Source organism: Anser anser, assembly GCF_964211835.1.
Source record: "Anser anser genome assembly, chromosome: 11".
NCBI classification, from domain to species: domain Eukaryota; kingdom Metazoa; phylum Chordata; class Aves; order Anseriformes; family Anatidae; genus Anser; species Anser anser.
In genome coordinates, this window is record NC_139732.1 from 4222645 (window position 1) to 4244966 (window position 22322).

At 43.7% G+C, this 22322-nt stretch overlaps 1 protein-coding gene across 4 annotated transcripts in view; it reads left to right on the top strand.

Annotated features, from left to right (window-relative positions):
- Nucleotides 1–140: 140 nt before the first annotated feature.
- The window catches only part of LOC310905635 (protein C19orf12 homolog), an 85610-nt gene continuing 63428 nt past the window's right edge, over nucleotides 141–22322 (top strand). Inside the window, exons 1-8 of one of the 4 annotated variants that reach the window (XR_014589187.1) lie at nucleotides 141–1489; nucleotides 2527–2707; nucleotides 5228–5272; nucleotides 9239–9415; nucleotides 11015–11295; nucleotides 14908–14997; nucleotides 15630–15786; nucleotides 16893–16985. Coding sequence is in view for 1 of the 4 variants with exons in the window: in XM_083852195.1 (XP_083708321.1) it covers nucleotides 9256–9415; nucleotides 11015–11277 (423 nt within the window). In the remaining 3 variants the exon portion in view is untranslated. The other 3 variants (XR_014589188.1, XR_014589189.1, XM_083852195.1) reach the window with 3 other exon arrangements.

Genomic DNA, 22322 nt, shown 5'->3' on the forward strand with positions numbered 1-22322 from the left:
TGGCCTATGTTTTGCTTTAGAGTAAATGAACTCTTTAAGAACTGGGCACTTAATACCTTAGCCAGTAGTTCACCATTTGTTTAAAGGCGCTTGAGAAACAAGTTTGTAAGTAGAAAAATGTGCAGATGTACCTTTTTTTTTTTTAATATTGGAAAAAGTGAAACTGCTCTGATAGTTTTGTTTTTCCCCTAAAACAAAGATTTCTCTGTGTGTTTCTTTGAGGTTTATCAAAGTTAAAAGCTTCCCCACTGAAAATTCAACACAAAAGTTGCTGTTGTATACATTTGATTAATTTACTTCTGCAGGTATATGTTGTCATTAGTAAATACAGTTTATTTTCCTGCCTGGAGTGCAGGGCAATGATTCTTCTTATCATTTGAAAAACACTTTTTCAGTGAAGTGAAAGACAGAAGCAAATGGTAAGTGGGAACTTCCTACCTTGTAGTAGTTTCATAATACAAACCTAAAATCAGTGGGTTTTTTTCAGTTTAATTGACAGATTACACACTGCAATTTGCTTTTTTAGGCTTCACATGCTCTGTATACCTATAAAATACTATTTTTATGAAGGCAGATACTTTTATTTGCAATTTTGTGATTATTTCACAAATTAAGTTCACTCTTTCTAAAATAACACCCTGCTAACGGCAGCAGATGACTGAATGATACAGTAAGAGAGAGAGCCTGGCCCTCTTGCAATTGGCAGTTCAAACACAGACGTGAAAAAATTTGACATCTGATTGCGAAGCACACCGTAGAAAAGATGTTGGTTTCAATGAATTTATAGTAGTAGCCACTATTTAAACAGATCACCAGCAGATTTCACAGTGGTTTCAGACATCAGGATAGTGACTTTCATTTTATATTGGTATTCATAAATCGGGGCCCAGAATTCAGGTACAGAATTCATTTGTATGGCTCATGCCAGTGTCATAGCCATGAAATGGAGCTTACATTATGTGAATACCAGTCCTGCTCTGTCCAATGTTACTCTGTTTCCTAGGGTATTCTTTCAAATGCTTTTTATTAGACACTTAGAAATGTTAAACTGTTTTTAATCACAAACTTTCAGCCTTCACTGTAGTGTATAGGGATTATGAGCTATAAGTATATGAAGAGGAACCTAGTCTAAGTTGTTCAGAATTTTTTTGGGGGCCAGTCTAGCTTATGTTAAACCTTACTGCCACTGAGCTCTTGAGGAGCTTCATACTCTGTGCTACAGAGTAACATGCTCTTAGCCATTATAAATTGAACTTGCACAGGTTTTCAGGTGACTTGAAGTAGAGTCAAAAAGAAGTGATTGAATTGTGTTTGTTCTCTGTATCACTATTTAATAGGTTTAATGTACATGGAACTCCTTGGAAGGTGGCAGCTACCTGTTTTCAGAGTGGTAGGAGTAGGCTTGCAGCAAGATTTGCAGTTTGGTCTGAAATACTGTTCACTGCTGGTAATAGAAGAAGAAAGAATGCAGCTCAGCTGTTCATCTCAAGTGAGTTTGGACATACAAGAAGTAGTAAATAACCACCTGTAGTGAAGGAGACCTTGATATGTAGCTACTGTGGGAGAATGGGCATGGGAACCCACAACATTCAATGTTTTTATTTTAACAATTTATGGCAGTTCATGCTGTTGAATGCTGCAGAAAGATCAAATTATTCCATATATTTCTGACTACGGACTCAGGCTATAGTGTCCAGGTCACCACAGTATTTGCATCTTAGCATTATTGGGGTATTTGGGCAAGTTAAAAGAACTGTTCAGCAAATTTGATCATCTGAGGAAAAGACCTGTGCGAGAATGCGTTAATATCAATCTGTTACTGTTCTTCGGTACATACGTGGTTGTCCACCTCTGCATCCCTTGTCATTATTGGAAACAGCCACAGGCAGGGGATGACATCCTCTGAAATCTATTCCAGCTGTATAATGTCCAGGCTAAGTGTAGGACAGAGACATCACCTAGGAAACAAGGTAAAGCAGTGCCAGCAGTTTCAGGAAGCAGCTGAGAGAGTCACTATGGGGAGATGTACATATTTATATAACGAATCCATCTGTGATGCTGGTTATTAACCTGTGTTGGTGGTAGATGTGACAGAATCAAGCTAGATTTTTCACTGGCAGATGGTGTATTTTTAGGTAATTTTTCTCCTCTGTTCTTTTTTTTAGCTATCTGATTTAAAAATGGAAATCAAGCATAATTATCAAGTGTTACGTTAGCAAAGAGAGGGAATTTTTATTTATATGCTTTATTTAAAAGTAATCCTGAATTCCAACATAGATCAACATAGAATAGTCATTGAGATATGCCATCTAGTGGCAATTAGCTTAATTCTTAAATTCAGCCTATCTCTGCTGCCTCTATGGATAACACAGCTATTTATTTCTATAAAAAGTGGGGATAATTTTATTTTTTCTATTAATCTGTTAAATCCTTGGCTTCAATGAATTTGCATTAGATCACAAATATCAGCCCAGCTATGACTAGAATTCAAGTACATTCCCTGATTAAGTTTTTTTTCTTTTTTAGTGGTATTTATCTCGTGAGCTATGACTGCCTGAAGTTTACTGCAGCTGTGTGTCACTTTTCATTGCAATGAGAAAATGCCCAATCAGCAAGAGGAGGGCAGTTCTGCCCTTATGATTACTGAAGGACAGGTGGATTTTGTGAGCTGAGCACCAGCCAGTTTGGAAAGAATGAATGACCACTGGTGAGTTGACAAGCCAGGTGAAGCCACATGCTCTGCCTGGGCCCTGCTGCCTTAGGAACAGTGCTTACCACTCACATATGGCTGGCTGGTCCGTGCTTAATTGCTGTTCATGTGGGTCCTGCTCCCCTCTGGGCTTCAAAGCTGTCGTTTTGATACCTGCTATTATCATCAAGTCGGAAAGACTTAGTTTATAAGCAGCATTAAGTCATTTCTTGGTGAAGTTTACCAGCCACGTCTCATACTGTTTGTGGTTAACCAGCCTCTATTCCTGACAGCTTTCGTTTTGTGTAAGCCTAGTTTTCACAGCTCATGTTTTTGTTAAGTCAGTGCTTCATAGATTTCCATTGCAAGTCAAGTATTTGCTATGAAATCCAAATAAGTTACAAAAAATTTAGACATACTAAAGACTGGGCAGTTTCTGAGAATCCTATGAAATTTCTGTGCTGCTGCATTGCCAAGTCAGTCATCCAACAGGAACAGCAGTATTAGAAAGCTGTGTGACACAAAGAGCCTCCCTCAGCTGAACGCTGCTTTGGGAGAGGCTTCTGGCTGGGAGAGGCTTCTGGTACAGCACTACGATGTGTCTGTTTTGAGAGGCTTGCACGTGATTTTCCCTTTGAGCCTTCTACAATTGCTTACTGAAGATTCCAGTGTCTTTGCCAGGTTTGTTAAAATTGTTCAGTTTGTTCCTCTAGAAAATCACATAAAAGTCACTGACAGTATTTGTGTTCATGCAGCAAAAGAGCAAAACTCATGCTTCTTTTATAGCTAAAATCAAAATTGGTTCAAACAGAGAACAAGTTTAATAAACAATGATGACAGGAGCAAGGTGAATGACAGGCATCCACTTTTCACACCAGAGAACTGCTTAAAAAGGAAGTTAAAAAAAGATTTAACTGTGAACTGATTTGGATATTATTTGGTTAATAGTGTACACACAATGCAACCTGTTTATTACCCTACTATTACCTAATTAACAAAAAAACAAATATCCTCCATGTCAAAGGTAGGTAAATCATTCAAATATTGGTCTATGCTACATGCACTAGTGAAATTTTAGTTCAGCTGGCTTTTGCTTTGCAGGCCAATGTTCTGTTAGTAACTTTAGCAACTGCCAAGCCCGTTCATGATGGCAGGACAATGCTGTTGCATAGCAATGCTCTCAGAATTCCAGCTTTACACGTACCAGTGGTAAAGAGAAGCTGAACATTGCGTTAGGTTAAGTGAGGCCCAAGAGCACCCTTGTCCTTGGCAGGCTTAAGGAGTGTTTGGCTGTGAGAATTCTGTCCTTGCGAGTCACTGTCAGAGTGCAGACTTTCTGAAGGGTCTTGTTCCCAACTGCATCTGAGAATTCTAAGCTCAGTCCTCTGGGACTCTCCTCTCCAAGAGGAGAACTAGAACCAGACCTTCAGCTAAGGACAGGGAACAGGGTGCTAGAGTGGTGCACCATGGTGGCATGCTCTGCTGGCTGCGGCATTGGCTAATTATCATCATATCATATCATATATAGAATGGTTCAGCTTGGAAGGGACCTTAAAGATCATCTAGTTCCAACCCCCTGCCATAGTGTTCTGCAGTGTGTATGCCTTGCCAACAGAGGAGGGTCTGCTGGCTCAGAGAGTTTGTCTTTGTCACATCAGTTCTCACCTCTTACCCTAGCATGCAAGGTAACACAAAGCAGCATTATGTTGGCAGTTTTTGAAGGTCATCTCCCTGTTCTTCCAGGACTGCAAAGCAGTGGCTGTAAAGGGCTTTGCTGGTGAAGAGCAGTCACAAACCTGAGTCTTCATCTTTCAAATACAACTCATGAGCTGCTGACAAGAGGGGGTGCTGTGTAGCTGTCTTTGTAGGGTTTCCTTCTTTCCAGGGACAAAAATAGTATCTGGGTTTCCTCTAGGTGCAGGCTGGTTCTCTTCCCTCCCTGCCTGTGCTGCAAGTGCCTTCTCACTTTGAACAAAGGATTGTTTTGGAGACAAGTTTTGCTGATCGACTTCTGGCAGATTGTTTAAGGAAACTGACTGATCTGCTGCAGCAAGAATTTTCTGGGTGACTTGGGCAGTCACTCAGCTCCCCTGAGTGACCTGCTTTTAGGTGGGATGGCAATGACAGTGCCAAGTTACTGGTGGAGAGCTGTGCAAGGTGACAATTACGTCAGCATTGTGTTGTTATTATTTGAGCATTTTGTGCAATATTGTTTGAGATATTTCCAGTTGTGTGGTGTGTGATACTGTCCACTATAACTTGATTATATTCCACTGTACCCTGGCAGAACTGCATTCCCTTTTTATAGCTTGCACTTCATAGCTCCTGTCGTATGTGTTTCAGTGCACCAAAACACAGGTGAGTAGGAATTGGTGCTATCACCTCCTCCTGTTAACATTCATCTCACTTTTAGAGAGGAAAGCTCATGGTCCAGAGGGCTTGGGTGTGCTAGGATAGCTCTTCTTTGGAAGTGAAATTCTGCTCAGTACACATAGCGTAAAAAGCTACCAAGATTCAACTTGTTCATATTTCTTTCAGATGACAGCTATTTGATGATTGCAACCCAGTGACTAGATGATGATGGTTAGTATGCCTTTTTCCTTTTTGGTTGTTTTATAGAAAATTATTGTTATAAAACTAAGTAATAGATCTCATGGAAGGGACAGGTGATTGTATTATTCAAAGTCACTAAGCAAATTGATTTTATACAGTCATACTCCCATGATGTATCTTTTCAAATAGTCTGACCAGGATTGCTTCTGTATAACATGAAGGACAAGTCAAATCTTCATCTCCCAGCTTCTTCTTGATTGCCAATGATGAATTAACTTTTTGGGCTAATCTTTTATCTCCCTTAAGATATCTTTTATAATCTTTTACTATTGTTTTACTGTTAGCCTTTCTGTTATCCCGTTAGCCCACTGGGTTAATAGAAGGAATGGCATGTGTGATTTGCTGCCACCTTTGACATCGTCTTTGTATCAGAGTGCAGGGTTTTCTGTTAGCAAGAAGTCTGTGCTGTGGTCTTACTGGAGAGGGGTCTTCTGGGCTCAATGGAAACAGCACACCCTTCAACTTGATGAAAGGGCACCCCTTCTAATCAATATAGGCTTCTTTTTTAATTGATGTTCTGGTGTTTTGGTGTTTTCACACACACCTATTTCCAGTCGTACACCATTTATACCAATTTCAGTTAAAAAATATGCAATTTCATGTGGAAATTCACTTCCTTCCCCCTTTTTTTTTTCTCCCCAGTTACTGCAGCAGCTTAAGCAGTGATAACAGGGGAAATATGGCCAGGTTCACAGGGTTTATCCTGTGTGCAGATGCATTGGTACATTGGTATGACCTATTGAGCTCTGTCTACACTAGCAGTTTAGCAGCAACAGCGCAACTAGATGATGACTGCTGGCAACGTAAAAGGAATGCATAGTTTTCCCCTGGAGTAAATGCTCTTATGGAGAAAGCACTAGCTTCTTAGAAAGGCTGATGTTGCTTGACCAGCTGATATATAACTCAAGACTAATTGAATAGCAGACTTTCAGCAGGGTTAGAAAGCTTTAAAAAATAATAATAATAATAAAAGAGCTTTGTATTGCAGTGAACTAAAGCTATTAGACCCTAATTAAAACATGAGGTTTCATCTTTACCTTTCTAGAGATCACAGAAATCTATGTATTTTTCAGGGTGTAAGCCAGAAATCAAACATTCACCACATAATTGCAGTAAGTCCATGCTAACACTTCTCATTAAGTATGATTTATGAATTCCAAAAGAGCCGAAGAGATAAATATATGAAACTATTCTGAAGTCTGCAAAAATGAAAGCATTTGTTTCTTTGGATGATTATGCAGCAGCTTTTGACATTTGATAAAGACATTGCGTTTCAACATCTGTACCTTTGTGATCCTCTCAAAATGGTGTGGTTTCATCTAATATCACTGGTGATCTTTCAAGAATGATACTGTTTCGTCTGTCTGCAGAGAAAGTAGTGTGGCTTGGTGGAAAGGCCCATTTTGCTGGGCCTTTCAAGAGAGGTGTTGGCTCTTCTGCTTGTATGCTGGGTGACGTTGAGTAACTTACCGTCTCTTTCCTGAATGCATTTTCTTTACACACTTTACAATCTATCAATAGGAAATGGTGTGTTACAAAAAATGTAATAGTACTATTATTCGGATAATTTGGAGCCAGCCATTTTAGTGCAAAAGAAAACTTTCACAATAGCTATGTTTTAATACGAAACTGTCTGTGATAGTGCTTCACTTAAACTTTGCGCTGGGGAGAGCTGTTCAAGAAAGACTCACAGTTGGTTCGGGCTGAGGAGGTATTACATGCTGTGTGTGGTAAAATCTGCGCTAGAGACTGGAAAATCAAATGCTTGACTATTAGATAGGGGCAAAGTTACATGTGCAACAATAACTCTGTGCCTTCAGTGTGTATGTGATTATATTTTTAATTGTCGTGTGCTTTCTTTCTTCCTGCAAGACCTTTCCTGATGTGTTGTGCAGAAGGAAAGGTATTTGTGTAACGAGCAAGCTTGTTCTTATTGTTCAGTGCCGAGTCCTTTTGCCTTATTTACTGAACGTTCCTTGGACTCTGCTGTCTGTTTTGAGTTTCTTCATTTCTTCTCTTCATGGGCTTTTCTCTGATCCCAGTGCTCTGAATCACGATGTTTCATTGGTATTGAGCTTACTTTTGCAATATGAGATGAGGATATTTTTAGTATCCCTGTCCTCCTAGTATTAAAATATTTGTAAAGTTGAAAGTATCTTCTTGCTGTACCAAACTCAAAACCAAAGATTTATTTTTCAGTGTTTGTTGTTCTCAAACACTGTATGTAAACAGAGCTGTGGTTGAGTTTGGTCGTTATGGTGAAGGATCAGGATTTTTGCAGATAATCTTTCTAGATTGTAGGTTGGGCGTCTGGAAAAGTTAGAATAGTAACTTCTTTCCAAAACGTGTGGTTTAAGTGGCTGGCTTAACAGCACACAACCATTAGTAGCAAAATAAGGGGTAGGATCTTTTTTTTTTTTTTTCAGGGAAGCATTCACGTTTTTTTTTTGTTTTTGTTTTTTTTAAGGAAAGAAGCTATAGTATCTCTTCATCTAGTCTCCTGCCTTGCTCACTGTACTTGCTGACACCTGCAACACTGTGCCATATATGTTCTTTAATATGTAATGTGTGATAATGCCAAAAAGAATTTTTGCCACCGGTGGCACTAATGGTTAGCCACATGTGGGGGGATGTCTTGGCAATGAGAGGGTTTGGGTAGTGCCAGCAAGTGAACGAGGTAGAAGAGGCCTGATTCCAGAGAGATCATTCTCTGGGTCAGGCATCTACCCTGGGCTGGAGATTTTTAACTGCATTTAACGGGGCTGTGATTCCATGACTCCTAGAGAGCCAGTGGAGGCAGTGTTTCTATTTGTGGCTCCTTTAGCATAACACAGCTGAAACTGGGAGCTCCTTCTTCATAAACAGCCACGAGCATGCTACCTGCAGCGTTTGCTGCTTTGTGCAGCATCTCCTGGCTCCTGCTGAGTTTCCCGTGGCCCACGTAACTTCCACCTGGGAAGACAGAATGCCCTGGTAGGGTTGCCAGCTCACGCTCTGCTGATGGAATTTTCTGAGGAAGCGTTCCTCTTGACCTGTCCTTTCTGATCTTTCCTATTCTTGTTCCTTTCCCGCCTCTGCCTCCTTGTACAAATGAGAGTTGTTTTGCTTGTCTGGTTGCAGTCCCACCCCCCCGTACACTGACATTCCTGTATTTCTGCTTCCTTTTGGTGTGTCCCGTTTATTCCCAGTCCCAGTTCTCTCTTCTGCCTCCTCTTTCCGTCCCCATGGCTCTTCCTGCCCAGGGCAGTGGTTGAGTCACCATCCCTGGAGGTCTTCCAGAAGCATGTAGATGTAGAACTTAGGAGCATGGTTCAGTGGTGGACTTGTCAGTACTAGGTTAAAGGTTGGACTGGATGGTCTTAGGGGTCTTTTTGAACCTGAGTGATTCTACAATTCCTGCTCACCGTAGCCAGACCGTGGTTCAACAACCCCAATCTTCTGCCAACTGAAATCTTCATGCAAGTGTTTCAACATGTAAGAAAATGGAGCGAAGTAATAACAAGCAAATAATTTATGGCAAGAATTAGGACAAAGAGAAGATACCTGGCAGATCTGTAAATTACAATCTACCAGTTATATTTGAGGCTCTGCTTGGTTGTTCTCCTAGAGCCATGTGCAAGGCTGTATAAACATGGTAATTGCTTGAGACTAAGATAGTATGCTGTAGAATCAGATAGAAACTTCAATCTTCCGTTGGTATTACTTGCCCCTCCCTGTTCAGTCTTCTGGATTCATCCTCTGGTCTGTACTGTGGTTTCAGCTGCATTTGCACTACCTATAAGCTATCTGTTTTTGTGGAAGGGAAAGAGAAACTTTTTTTTTCTTCTTTTTCCCAGTGACTGTTCCTCTCCTTTATTACTCTGATAGACTCTAGAACTGTAATTCAAAGCAGCAAGAGTTGCATCAACCAAAACTTAACTTAAATATCTTTTTCAGGATCATAACCAGCCAAGATGCCCATCAGGGTTGATGATGTGATGCAGCTGCTGTGCCATGTTTCCCAGGAGAAGGGAATGAAAGCTGCTGTGAAACACTCTGGTCGAGGAGCACTGGTGGCGGGTGCAACAGCGTTTCTTGGGGGCTTGATGGGAGGCCCACCTGGTATCGCTGTAGGTAAGTGTGTTTTGATTTAGGAGTAAGAAGTGTGGTTAAGTCCCTGAGTGAAGAAACTAGTAAGTCTTATGTAGTAGGTACAAGTTGAAGTAAAGGGGTGTGTAGTGGCAGGATTTCATGCAACCGAGCTGTTTCAAGATGGCATTTAGTATTTTAGCTGTTCAGAAGGGTGCTTTTAAGAAGGTGTGCATCAAAAGGCACGTGTAGGTGTTTCCTTTCAGGGTGACAGAGAATTTGCTGATATAAATTCGTTTGCTGAGAACAGAAAAGCATAAAAAGGTTAGAAGTTTAGATAGTATTGGCTCCTTTGAAGCCCTTTGAATGAGCTACTAGAAGTTTGTTTGCTTTAGGTGGGTAGAGTGCTGGTTCCCATATGCTGAGGTGCACCAGTGTCGGAAGTGTAGCACAAACCTGAGAGCAAGCTAACAGGCTCTGAGCTTGTTATTGTGAGCTCTGCTCCGGCACTGCAGTAAGGGAGTGGAAATGGGGGGGTGAGGCAGTGGCAGGAGCGTGAGAGACGGTGGTAGCAGTCATGGCGGGTGAAGAAGAGCAGCAAAATGATGTTTTATTTCTGTATTTTAAAGCTACCTGCTATCCGTTTCTTGGTGAACTTTCTTCCCCCATCTGGGATTCTTTCTAAAAATTACAGAAAGGCTAGAGTCTAATAGTAAAGGACTGTCTCCTCTGTACCTGTTGAACCACACTGCGCTGGGGAGTTTGAAAGGTGCCTCGGCACTGAAGTTGCATGTGCCTCAGCCCTTGAATAGTCTTTGCTCTTGTGAGCACTTCCATAAATTTAAAGGGCTTATTGATATTGGAGTAAATGGCAATCTCTGGGCAGCATTGTAAATTGTGTGAGTTGCTGTTAAAAAGCATTGTTCTGTAAGTTTGGTAGCCCTTTGAAACAGAATGTCAGTGTAGGGCCGTGACACCGACTTTTTGTTGTTAGTGGTCATAATCGTATCAGCCATGTGGGATCGTTCATCTTGATGACCTGGAACCACACTTCTTACCAGAGCATTTCTTGGTCAGCTGGGGTGGGGTGTTGATTTGGTTGGTGAAAGGTTGAATGTGTCTGAATAACCCCACAAAGCTGATGGTCTTAATCTCTGTTAGCTACCTTCTGAGGTGTGGACTTCATGGGTGCAGTGGGAAGCTGCTATTTGGGGCTTGGCAGAAGCAGAAAGCTTTGATCATTCTGGGAATCTATAGTAAGAGATTATATGTTAATGGCCACTGATGAGGCAGTTGTTAGTGCTTGTGTTTTCCTTGGGGAGGGATTTAGGTAATAATAGAGCATATCCTGAGGAGACCAGTGCCTTAAGGAATGCTGTTTTGTTTCTGATTTATAGCTTGAAACTGTTAGCTTTGATTGTGTGGAGTTCCTCTGTGATTGTTGTTGATGGAAAAAGCTGTAAAAATCCTTCTTGGTGCTTTGAGTGAACATCATGTGTAAACCTTGTTGAAAGTAAACACGCCTCGTCCACACAACTCTGCACTGATTTCTTATACAGGTGGGAATGCCTGATGAAGCCTCTGAATAGAAATTCAGGTTTTACCATTATTTGCTAGAGAGTAACATCTGTCTCTTTTTCGTAGGAGGAGCGCTTGGTGGATTGCTTGGTGCCTGGATGTCTTATAGACAGTTTAGACCGGTCCCTCAGATTTTATTGGAATTGCCTCCTGCTGAGCAGCAGAAACTCTATGAGGAAGCCATGGCTATTCTCAAGCGCTTAGACTGGACAGATGTCGTTCAGCTGACTGCTCTCGTAATGGGAAATGCTAGTCTCCAGCAGAAGTTGGCAGGAGTGGTGATGAATTACCTCTCCAGAGAGCTAAAAGCAAAGATACAGCATGGATAATAAACCTCTCCAGATCAGGTTTTTACATTGTAATGAATTCTACTCTGGCAATTGTGATTTTTCAAAATAGTAATTATTAGTTATAGTTATTAATTATGAATGTAGGCAAATCTAAGTATCTTTTTTGTTTGTTTGTTTTTGTGAAGCTAGTCTTTTGTATTATCCTGTTATGTAATTATGACTTGCCATGTAATTTTGAATTATTGTGCACTGGGATTGAGTTCAAAATCATTGAAGGGGGAGTTACACTTCTCTTAAGGTAATGCAGCACTAGGTAAAATTTCATTTAAAAAAATCATAAATTTCATTTAAAATGTCATTATATGTTATTTAGAAGTTGTAATCCTGTTTATGGAAATGGTTTAAACCATAAGTAGCTGAGGCATGTTGAAAAATTTTACCTGCCAAGTCCTACAAAGAAGAAAGTACTTCTACTTTAAATTCAAAAATCTCAAGCCTTTCTTTATTCTTTGAAATATTTTTTTGAGTATTGCTTTCTGTAAGAAGTGAAACCAATACCTAAACAAACTTAAAGGAACAGGAAATGGAACTGTACAAAATTGTTACTGGTGTCCTAGGGAAGACATGGCAAGACTATTTAAAGGGGGGGGGGGGAGGGGGAAGGGAAGGAGAGAAAGCAAATCATAGAATAATTAAGGTTGGAAAAGACCTTAAAGATCATCTGGTCCAACCATCTCCCCACCACCAATGTCACCCACTAAACCATGTCCCTTAGCACCACGTCCAACCTTTCTTTAAACACCCCCAGGGACATTGACGCCACCAGCTCCCTGGATGACCCGTTCCAATGCCTAACTACTCCTTCCGAGATGAAATGTCTTCTGTTTTCCAACCTAAACCTCCCCTGGTGCCACTTGAGGCCATTCCCTCTAGTCCTATTGCGAGTTACCTATGAGAAGAGAATGACCCCCAGCTCCCCACAACTTCCTTTCAGGTGGTTGTAGAGAGCAACAACATCCCTCCTGAGCCTCCTCCAGACTAAGCAACCCCAGTTCCCTCAGCTGCTCCTCACAGGACTTGTGTTCCAGATCCTTCACCAGCTTTGTAGTCCTCCTCTGGACATGTTCCAGGGCCTTGATGTCCTTCTTGCAGTGACGGGCCCAAAACTGAACACAGTACTCGAGGTGCGGCCTCACCAGAGCAGAGTACAGGGGGCTGATCACCTCTCTGGTCCTGCTGGTTACATTATTCCTGATACAAGCCAGGATGCCGTTGGCTTCCCTGGCCACCTCGTGCAGCCTTGAGGACTCCTGTGGCCCTGAAGCTCTCTCTTAGGACCTTCTGAAAGACTGGCAGGGCCTTGCAGTGTCCTCTAGCACCCCCTGAAGGCGTTGGGGTACTCTCCAGTGCTCTCTACAGTCCCCTACAGTGCCCCGTGCTGTGCCCTAGTGCCCCCTACAGGCCTCCCAACACTCCCAGTGCACTCTAGCATCTGCTACTGGTTACCCAGTGCGGCCTGGAGGCCTGCCAGTGCACTCCACTGCATCCTGGGTGCCCTCGGAGCCTCCTCCCGCACCCTGGGGCCTCCCAGGCCCCTTGCTGTAGTCTACTGCCCTCTGGAGACCTCGCAGGGCTCTCTAGTGCTCTCTAGGGCACCCTGAAGGCCTCCCAAGGTCCCACAGGTTGCTCTAACGCCAGCTAGAGGCCTTGCGAGGCTCTCTCCAGTGTCCTCTAAGGTGCCCTAAAGGCCTTCCAGTGCTCACTACATGCCTCCCATCAATCTCCAGTCCACCCTAGAGACCGTGCGTGTCTAGCAGGAGCACACAGTGCACTCTAGTTTCCTCTGAAATCCTCACAGTGGCCCCTAGTGTCCTCTAGGATGCCCTAGAGGCCCCCCAGTACAGCCTTCAGGCCTCTGATGGCCCTCAGTGTGCTCTAGTGTCCTCTGCAGGCCTCCCAGGGCTTCCAAGTGCCCTCTATCACATCCAAATTCTTCCCAACCCACACCCAGTTTCCTCTAGGATACTCTTAGAGGCCATCCAGTTCTCCCCAGTGCACTCTGGAGAGCATTAGAAGCCTCCCAGTGCACCCTACATTCTTCCAGGGCCTCCCAGTGGAGTCTTGCACACCCTGAAATCCTCCCAGTGGTCCTAGGTGTGCTCTAACACTCCCTGGAGACCTCTCAGGGCTCTTCAGTGTGCTCTAGGGAACATGCAAGGCTACCCAGGGTCCCCCAGAGAGCTCCAGTACAAGCTAGAGGCCTCAAAGGGCTCCCTGCTGTCCTCCACAGGAAACAAATGCCTCCCAGTTCTCACTGGAGGCCTCCAGTGGCCCTTTGCTCCACTCTAGATCCTCCACAGGTCTACTACGGCCACCCAGTGCACTCCAGCTCCCCCTGACTATCTTCCAGTGACCCCTAGTGCACTCTAGAATGCTCTAGAGGCTTCCCAGTGCACCCTTGAGGCCTCCTGTGGCCCTCCAGTGCTCTCTAGGACCTTCTGGAGGCCTAAGGAGCCTTCTAACCCTAATTATGACCCTAACCCAACAACAGCCCCACTTAAGTCTCACATGAAATAGTGCTCACAACGGAAGCCTTTTGGTAGACCTCCACTTCCTTTGGCAGCCTTTACACAACCCCACTCACAACAGGACTCTGCGCTTTCTCTCTTTCTGACCCTAACTGTTACCCTAATTATGACCCTAATTGGATCTGTTTTTGTTGGTTTCCATAAAAGGGGATTGCTTGCTTTTTCCCAGCCATTCTCTCCAGGAATCTGTATATAAAAATATTCGTTCTATAACCACATTGAACAGTCTTGCATTGCCTGGCAGACATTTGTGTACTTGAGGCTTTCTTCAGCCTCTGAAGTTTATAGGAGCTTGTGCGGCTGCTGAGTCTAATCCTTCCTTCAGTCTTTTGTGTCCCCAGCCCAGGCCCTGGGGGACTTGGGCTGTTGACAGCGGCTGTAGCACATCCCACTTGAGTAAAGGTCAAAGATGAGCTTTCACTTTGTACCACTAATGATAAGTAGCAATGAGGATAATAAGGAGCTCTCTTGTAGCGCTTTACATCTTCAAAGTGCTCTAGCGATACTAATTAATCTGCCAAGTAGCCTTGTGACAAAGGTATGTATTTTTCTATGCGTAATTTAACTGTACTATATTGTTATGCAATAAAACAAAACAGGATGATTAGATTCAGGAAATCAATTAACCAACTATTCTTTGCTTATATCCTTGACACCCCAACAACTGAGCCAACTTCAAAGCTGTCCTATTTCTTTTGGTTAGTTTTGGCACAACTTGGGGAACCTCAAATATTCATGCAAAGCAGCACAATGCCAAGTGTTTAACAAAGTGGCTCCAGTGTTTTGCAGTAGTTCATTTCCATTTATGTACACCCATCTCTTAACACTGTCTGGTAGATGTGGTCCCAGTGCCACTGGAACCTAAGTTAAACCTGGGCACTGTGCTATGCTTAATTGAAGAGCCCCATTTTGTGTGCTAATGGTGCTTTATTGTACTTATTATTAGTAATTATTAGTATTGTGTGTGTACTGGTCACAACAGAAACCAGGGTCACGCTGAGTGCTGGTGCTGTGCTGACCTGTCAAGTAAGAGTGCACAAGCTCTATTTTAACTGCAGGATTTCAATGCCTTTCTGCACAGCTAAATCATCTGCTCCAAGTACTCCAGTGTCTGCTATCTTCTGTCTGCGTCTACTGCTAGCATGAACTTGAGTGACTGATCAGTAGAATGGTAGGTATTGTTTAGTATTGATAAACATCCATTGAAGAAAGATAACCCTGATTATATAGTCATAATGCTGACCTCTGAAAGACCTATTTCCTCTCAGGAAAGAGCCTGAGGTCACTGTGGACAGATTTGTGAAAATATAAGCTTAGTGCTCAGCAGCAGATCAGAAGGCAAATAGAAAGGCCAGATGAGGAAGAACACCGAGAAAAAGGCAGTAAACATTGTTATGTCACTGAATAAACCCAGGTTGCAACCACATTTTGAGCACTCTGTACAGTCTGCTTGACTGTCTCTGATTAGTCCTTCTTGAGACAAAAAGAACATTATAGAGCTAGAAGAGATTCAGAGAAGGATAACGTGGTATGGAAGTGCATCTGAGTAAAGAGATTTTGAACAGTCTGAAACTGTTCAACCTGGAAAAGACACTAATGGAGGGAGCTTTAGTAAAGGCTATGAATGGTACAGAGAAGAACAAGAAGAAAAATAACATTGCATAGAAGTCAGGGTGTACCCATTGAAATGATTGAGCTAAAAGGAAGTGTTTTTTCACACGGTGGAAAAGTGAATTGTGGAACTAATTGACACAGGATGTCTAGATGCCTAATCACTTTTTGAACACATTTTTCTTTTGGCAGATTAATGGTAGAGAGGGCCAGCAAGGACTATTAAACACACAAGTCCAGAATCAAACACTGGCTTAAGAAGCTTTCAACCACCGGTTGTCAAGAGACTAAAAGAGTGGAAGTATCACTCTGTGGTTGCTTGCTACACGCTTTCCTTAACAATTTTTGGGTAGGTGAACAGCGGCTCTGGTTCATTAAGACTACTTAGATATGTTATCCCAAACACATGCTAGCATACAATTTCTGTAGTGTTGTGGCAACATATGTGCTACTGCAAGTAAAATATGACACGTGCTGCCAAAGAAATCACATTCTGAAAACAGTGCAGCACACTTAATATTGTTTAAAATGTTTTTCCTGTAACAGGGGAAGACCTGCCCATTTGCCTTTGTGCTTGTTATTCCTTCTCAGGAGCGGAGCCTTCCTCCCTGAAAACTTTCCAGTGTATAAACAAGCAATTAGGAAAACCTAACCTTTCTTAGTCAGTTGCAGTCAGATATTTCATCTTCTCAAAACTGCATTATCAACTTAAAGATTAAAACAAATGCCTTTATTGTTTTCACCAACAAGAAAATGCCTCTGTGCCACCAGAATCAAAGTCATTAGACGGTATTTTTAAAGAAGCAAAGCTCCTTTGATTCATACCCAAGTTCAGTGGAAGTTATGTTAAAATACTGTCAGGCTGTTGCTTTGTTTTGCAAAAGGGAAAGTTGTTTTAGAGAGAGACATTACATATGGGCCATATGCTGATTGAACAGTTCTTCACACTTCTTTTTAAATGTTAAAGTGTTCTCACAGAACTAATTTAAAGTGTATATAAAAAAGCTCCCTTTCTTTACCCGTTTTGCTATTCTTCCAGAAACTGCAGCAAACTCTCCACTCACAGATATAGCTGAATGAGCCTCACATAAATGTAAGAGACAAATTCTGCCAGACACCTAACTTCCTAAAGCATAGTGTTATTTTCCACATTCCAGCATACATTCCAGGGGCCATATAGCTGTGTGAGTTTGTCTCCAGGAAAGTTCAGCCTCCAAAACACAAGAGACAAATTCTGCTGGAGGAGTGGGTGGGAGAGGACAGGCAGGGAGGAGAAAGTTCAAGTGCTCCTGGGTGGGAGGCAGAACAGTACTGGAGGTAGATCAGTCTGTTTTGGTCAAAACAGCTGTTATTACCACATCTGGTTCTTGAACTGCCTGTGGAAGTGTGTCTTGCGGGAGCTGCATGGCTCATGCTTAGATTAATGACTTGCTCCTCTGTTTGCTTCCAATACAGGACTCTTCCCCCGTCTCCCAAGTGGAAGAGGAGTTGCAGTCCTTATGGTCTCCGTGCATGATTCGTGAATTTCCCAGATGATTCTCCTGAGTGGTGAGGACACTGAAATGGGGGAAGCTGTGTAGAGGAATAACTCTATTTTACCAGAATCTGTCTCTAACTTGCAATGTGTAAAATGACAAATATGTCTTTTAGAATTCCTTCTGTAATACGGTCATGTGCTGGACTTTGGTTATTGCATGACCCTGAGGAGAGAAAGAGAATGTCAGCTTAAAATGTTGAATGCTTTGTTAGTGATTGCCAGCATGCTTGCAAAGTTGAAGCTCATGTAAGGGGTGAGGTTGAGGAACAGAGGCATGATATGAGGGACTGCCCTTGCTCTGGCAGCTACACTAGCTGCATCACAGATCTCATTTTTATGAGGTAACACGTGCCTAGGGAGTATGCTTCAAATCTGAATAATCCTGCTGTGGTCACATATAGCAAGTCTGTAACTCAGTGGCTCTGCCATGTACCAAGATATCTAATGTTAGGAAGTGCCATTTCAGAAATCTGGGTCTCACTTCTTGAGGCTCTGTGCTAGAAAACAAGCTCCATGGGCGTGTTGTAGTCCTGCAGTGCTCTACAACAGGAGGTTCTGGGGGCTGGGCTTGTGCTAGAAAATTTCCCATCTCTCTTTGTGCCTCCTGCTTCATTCCAAGGGAGTGAGACAAAAATGAGCCAGTGGAACTCTACAGCCAAGGGCAAGGAATAAGCAGATATAGAAGCTCTGTGAGTTGGTGGGGGTGTCTGAACAAAAAAATCCAGGGCTAGTTTCGACTAGCATTTCTAGTGGCCAGTTTGAACCAATTTTATTCCACCGTGGTGCAGAGATAACAATAGTAGGAAAATCCATGCTGTACATCTACTGATAGTGTTTTTCTATCATACCTCTAACTGCTGTATTATAGGAACACCCGTGGTACTGCTGAAGTCTTGAAACAGCAAGGCATGACAGTCTCTATTTGTCATCCTCTGTTCATTAACACCATAGCTCTTTATCAGTTGGGTTTTGGAGAACCTCTCATCATTAAGGCTGCTTCTGTGCAAACAGATGGCTGCATTGTGTGACATCCCAAGTGTCTGTTGGGACCTAGCACAGATATATGGGTTTGCTCAGCCTGCTGGCCTGTGCATCTTGTATTTACCTGGTACAAGGAGAAAGAACAAACATGGAAGCAGCCTGAAACCCTGCAGGCCAAGCCCTCCCATGGCCATAGGACCAGTGCCATTGACACTGGCCCATCTCTGTTCAGGTTTGGGGGTGAATGTGTCCTCCCTTTGAGAACCACAGCAGAAAGCTCCGCTGCAGAGGCCCTTGCAGAGTTAATGCATGGCTCCACTGCTCCCTCAGCTCCACTGTTGTGATTAAATAACATCAGCTGTGCTAGGAGTGTGGCAGGGAGAGCAGGTGGATCCTGCCAAGCCAGTGAAAAACAGCATCTCCTCTGAGAAGAAACACACCTGCAAGTGGTGTGGAGCTTCCTCCTGCTGCCGGAGAGGTGCTGGGGCAGCGGTGGCTTGGGAGCTCTGCTGTCGTGCCTCTGATGATATTGCGTGTTAGGCTGCTGCCGAGGCTGGGCAAGCGTGCTTGTCCCCAGTCCTGCGGAGGAGCTGGGGGGAGCACAGAGGGCATGCAAAATCCTAAAGCAATGTACAAAATACCTGCTGGCTAAGAAAGCTGTGCGCAGTAAAATCTTGCTGGACTGCCTGGCCTTTAGAGGCCATTCTGTAAACAAGGTTGCTTGAGCCTGTTTTTTGGAAGGAGCTAGAAACTCTGGTTTATCTGAAACTTGCTGCTGAGTAAACATTCTTGAAGATAGACTGATGGAAATGAAGTAGTTGCGACTCGGGTGCAGTGACCTTGGTGCTGGTTGTTCTGGTCTGTGGTTTTGGTTTGCCGTCTTGCAGTATGTTATCTGAGCCATTCAGGCTGTCAGGTCAATTAGTGGGTGCTGCTCTAAGTGCTGCTTTCCTGCCCTGAAGAGCCAGGCACCGGATTTGCCCTGTGGCTCTGGTAAGGCTCGAGGCAGCGTGTCACATGTGGGGAAAGGTGCTGCTGCAGCAGGTCACTGAGAGGGGTCCGCCACCACACGCTCACCCCAGCCGTGTCCTCAGCCCCGGCTGGCAACTCGGCTGTGCCGCGTCAGCATGGCCGTGGCAGGGAGGCGGTTATGTGAGGGCCGCCTCCTCATAGGTGTGCTCCATCAGTGGGCTTCGATGGGAGTGGGAACAAGTCTGCTGAGAGGCCTCGGTGCCACCGTTATTTTTCCCTCTGGCATCTCTGGAAGAGTCTTGAGACGTGAAACCGCTACGGTGTCTATTTTTACCTTATATGTAACCCTCCTGATAAAAGCTGCATGTGACCTTTTCTTTCTTGTTGTTCTCTGTCAGAGGAAAAGAAGCCTGTCTGGCCTTGGGTTAATGCTTTTCCTTTCTCAAATCCTGTTTTTCTAAAGTTCTCACTGAAACACTCACATTGTTTTTAGGACAAAAATATAAAGCCCAAATATGCTCTGGTGAAATACAAACAAGGCATTCCTTGAAGCAACGAGGGGCCGTGCGGCACTGCCAGTGAGCCCTAGGGTGGTGCCAGGGCTTCATCGCTGGGCAGTGGCTGCTCTGCCCGGCACATTCCTCCCTCCCCTCAGGAGAAGCACTGTGTGAGAGCCCTCTTAAAGCAGAACCTCTCATATTTAGCTCCCCTCCTTCCTGTAATAACAAATGGGGGAGATTGTGTAACTTGCCGTTGGCCGCCAACGTCTCTCTCAGAGGCTTACAGAAAACTTTCTCATGGTTTATTGTCATTGCTGGGCCTGACTGGAAATGAAGTCAAATGCCAGCTTCAAAGGGAGCTGCTCGGTGTTACTTGGTATTTGATACTTTTTCCCTGCATGCCTTTTCTCCTTGGGTTGCAGTCTCGAGATCACAGCACTGACAGCTGTTTCTCTTTTGAGGTTCCACGAACAAGTGCATGGGCAGGAAAGGCTCTTTCCTGTACATGCATGCCACACTGTGCTTTCCGCCATGTGTGACACAGAGCATAAACCAGGCCTGGCTGTTGGTTGTGCCCTCAGTGCATGGCTTCACGGGAGCTGAGCACTCCTCCCCAGATGGTCGGGAGAGCACCTCCAGTGCTCAGGTCATGGTCGGTTGGCCAAGAGTCTTCTTGGAGCTGTTTTGCAATACTGTGTCCACCGTGGAAGTGACAGTAAACATAGGTTAACATCCCCTTTCTACTAACACTTTTCTTAAAAGTCCAAGGCTTGGAGCAGAAAGAGTCAGAAACAGAAGCCTCTGTTTTTAGTTTGAGATGTGTCACTTTAAGGCTCTGCTGTGGTTGGGGCCATCTGTGTTTGTTAGTTCCTTCTGTTAACCAAAAATCCCAAGCTGAGGAAAATGAAAACCTGCCTTGCAGTTGTAGTGGGATGGAATTGGCCATGGGCTGTGGCAGAGCCAGAATTCCTGCCTGGATAAAAACTGACTATTTGAGTAACTTGCAGCAAGAATTTGACTGCGAAGCTGGCTCGCTTCATCGCGCTGCCTTCAGATGTTTGTAAGTTGTGCTGAGTCAGCACTGTGCTCTGGGGCTTGTGGTGTTCCTTGGCTGTGCCTCCGGGGAGGCTGAGCACACATTTTTCACCGAAGCTCTTTGATCCTTTCTTTTCGGTTTATTCACAGTTCAAATCTCCCCGTTACCTTCATTCTGCTTTTGTGACCGGCTGCTGCAGTAGTGTCTCTTCCTCCTTCCCAAGGACTTTGGAGAGCTGATGTGGATTTCATCATAGCATAGCCATAACTGTTTCTCTGTCACTTTGTTGGAAAATCCCCAGCAGTTTCAGCAGGTCTGATGTTAACATTCAAGTTTTGTTTTCCTTGTTCAGTGCACCAATGTTCTTCTTGCTCCTGACAGCTATGGGGACTGTCCTCTGCCTCGTGTGCCCAGCTGAAAAGCAATGATTTTGTTGAGGGCCAAAAATCTCTTGCATTTTTCTAAAAGTGACTGGGTTCCAGGTTTGGCTCGAGGAATGGAAAGACCAGCTTTCAGCCAGTCTCATTTCCTGAACTAGCTTACCCCAGTGTCAGGCAAGTGCCCGGGTTGGTGCACAGTGGGGACGGCTGTACAGTGCTGAGCTACATGGGTTTTGACACCTTCAGGCAGTAGGCTGAGCAAGGAAATCCTTCTTGCAACTGATCCCCACACATCACATTTGGGAGTCTTTTAGGAAGAAGATGGGACTCCACAAATCCCCCACCTGTATGTGTTTTTTTGAACTGAGCATTCAGGCTGCTGGTCTCCCTCCTGCTGGGTTTGCAGACTTTAATGAATTCCTGGTAACAGATTTATTTAGCTCAAAAAAAAAAAAAAAAGGAAATGCCCCATTAATGCACTGGAGATAGAATCAGGCTGGAAAACTCCAAGACGGACTGCTGTAATAGCACAGCCCATGATGTAAAACCCATGTGTTCAGCAGGCCAGATGCCAGGAGTCTCAGGCTCTAATCCCAGTGTTGAGCTCCCAAGCTTGGGTAATAAAATTAAAGGAGAAGGGAAAGAAAAAGAGACCTCGTTTAAATTTCCTCATGTTTTCCTCGGCAGGCTCCTTTTACCACAATAGTTGCTAGGTTTCTTAGGTCTTCTGCGTGAAGTGTTTTTCCCAAATCTGCAGCAGCCCCAGCCTTTCTGGGTCTCCCTGCCCTCACTTCGGTACAGTGAGGGCTTGCAGCAGCAGCAGCTGTGTGATACCCTGAAGCTCTGTCTGCATGGCTGTGTAGCTGAGAATAGCACTGACCGACAGTCTGGCAGTAATGGAAAACTTTGTGAGAAAGCATTTTAAGGTACAGGAAGCCAGCATGTCTGTCAGAAGCCTATGGAAGTGCAGATGCTAATGTGCACCTCAGGTCCAAAACACGACGTTCAGACTGATACTCCAAATAGCATCATGTGTCATGCTTGTTGCCCTTATTCTCAAGGGTGTCACAGCTTTTCTACCTTTGACCATTCTGCATACCTTCCTTCTGTAAGGAATGGGGAAGTAAGTTGTTGGAAGGTCTGTGCATTTTGGGAAATGACATGAACTATATCATGCACAAAAAAAAGCGTCTGGCTTTCATTTATTTTTTGCCACTGATTACAAAAAGATCTTGCTCTACAAGAAGGCATTTGTAAGAAATGTGACTGTCCTTCATTAGTGGGTAAAAACAGTTCATAGGTCTTTTGGGGCCTGATAATAGTAAGACCTTTGGACATACAAGATAAAGAAAAGCTGATCTCTGAAAGGACTAAGGAGTAGATTCAAAACTGGAATATATTTCTGGAGCCAATTACTAGGAAGAAACTTGAGAGTTTTGCCTAAGGAATACAGGATTGGAACTTAAGTTATGGATGCTG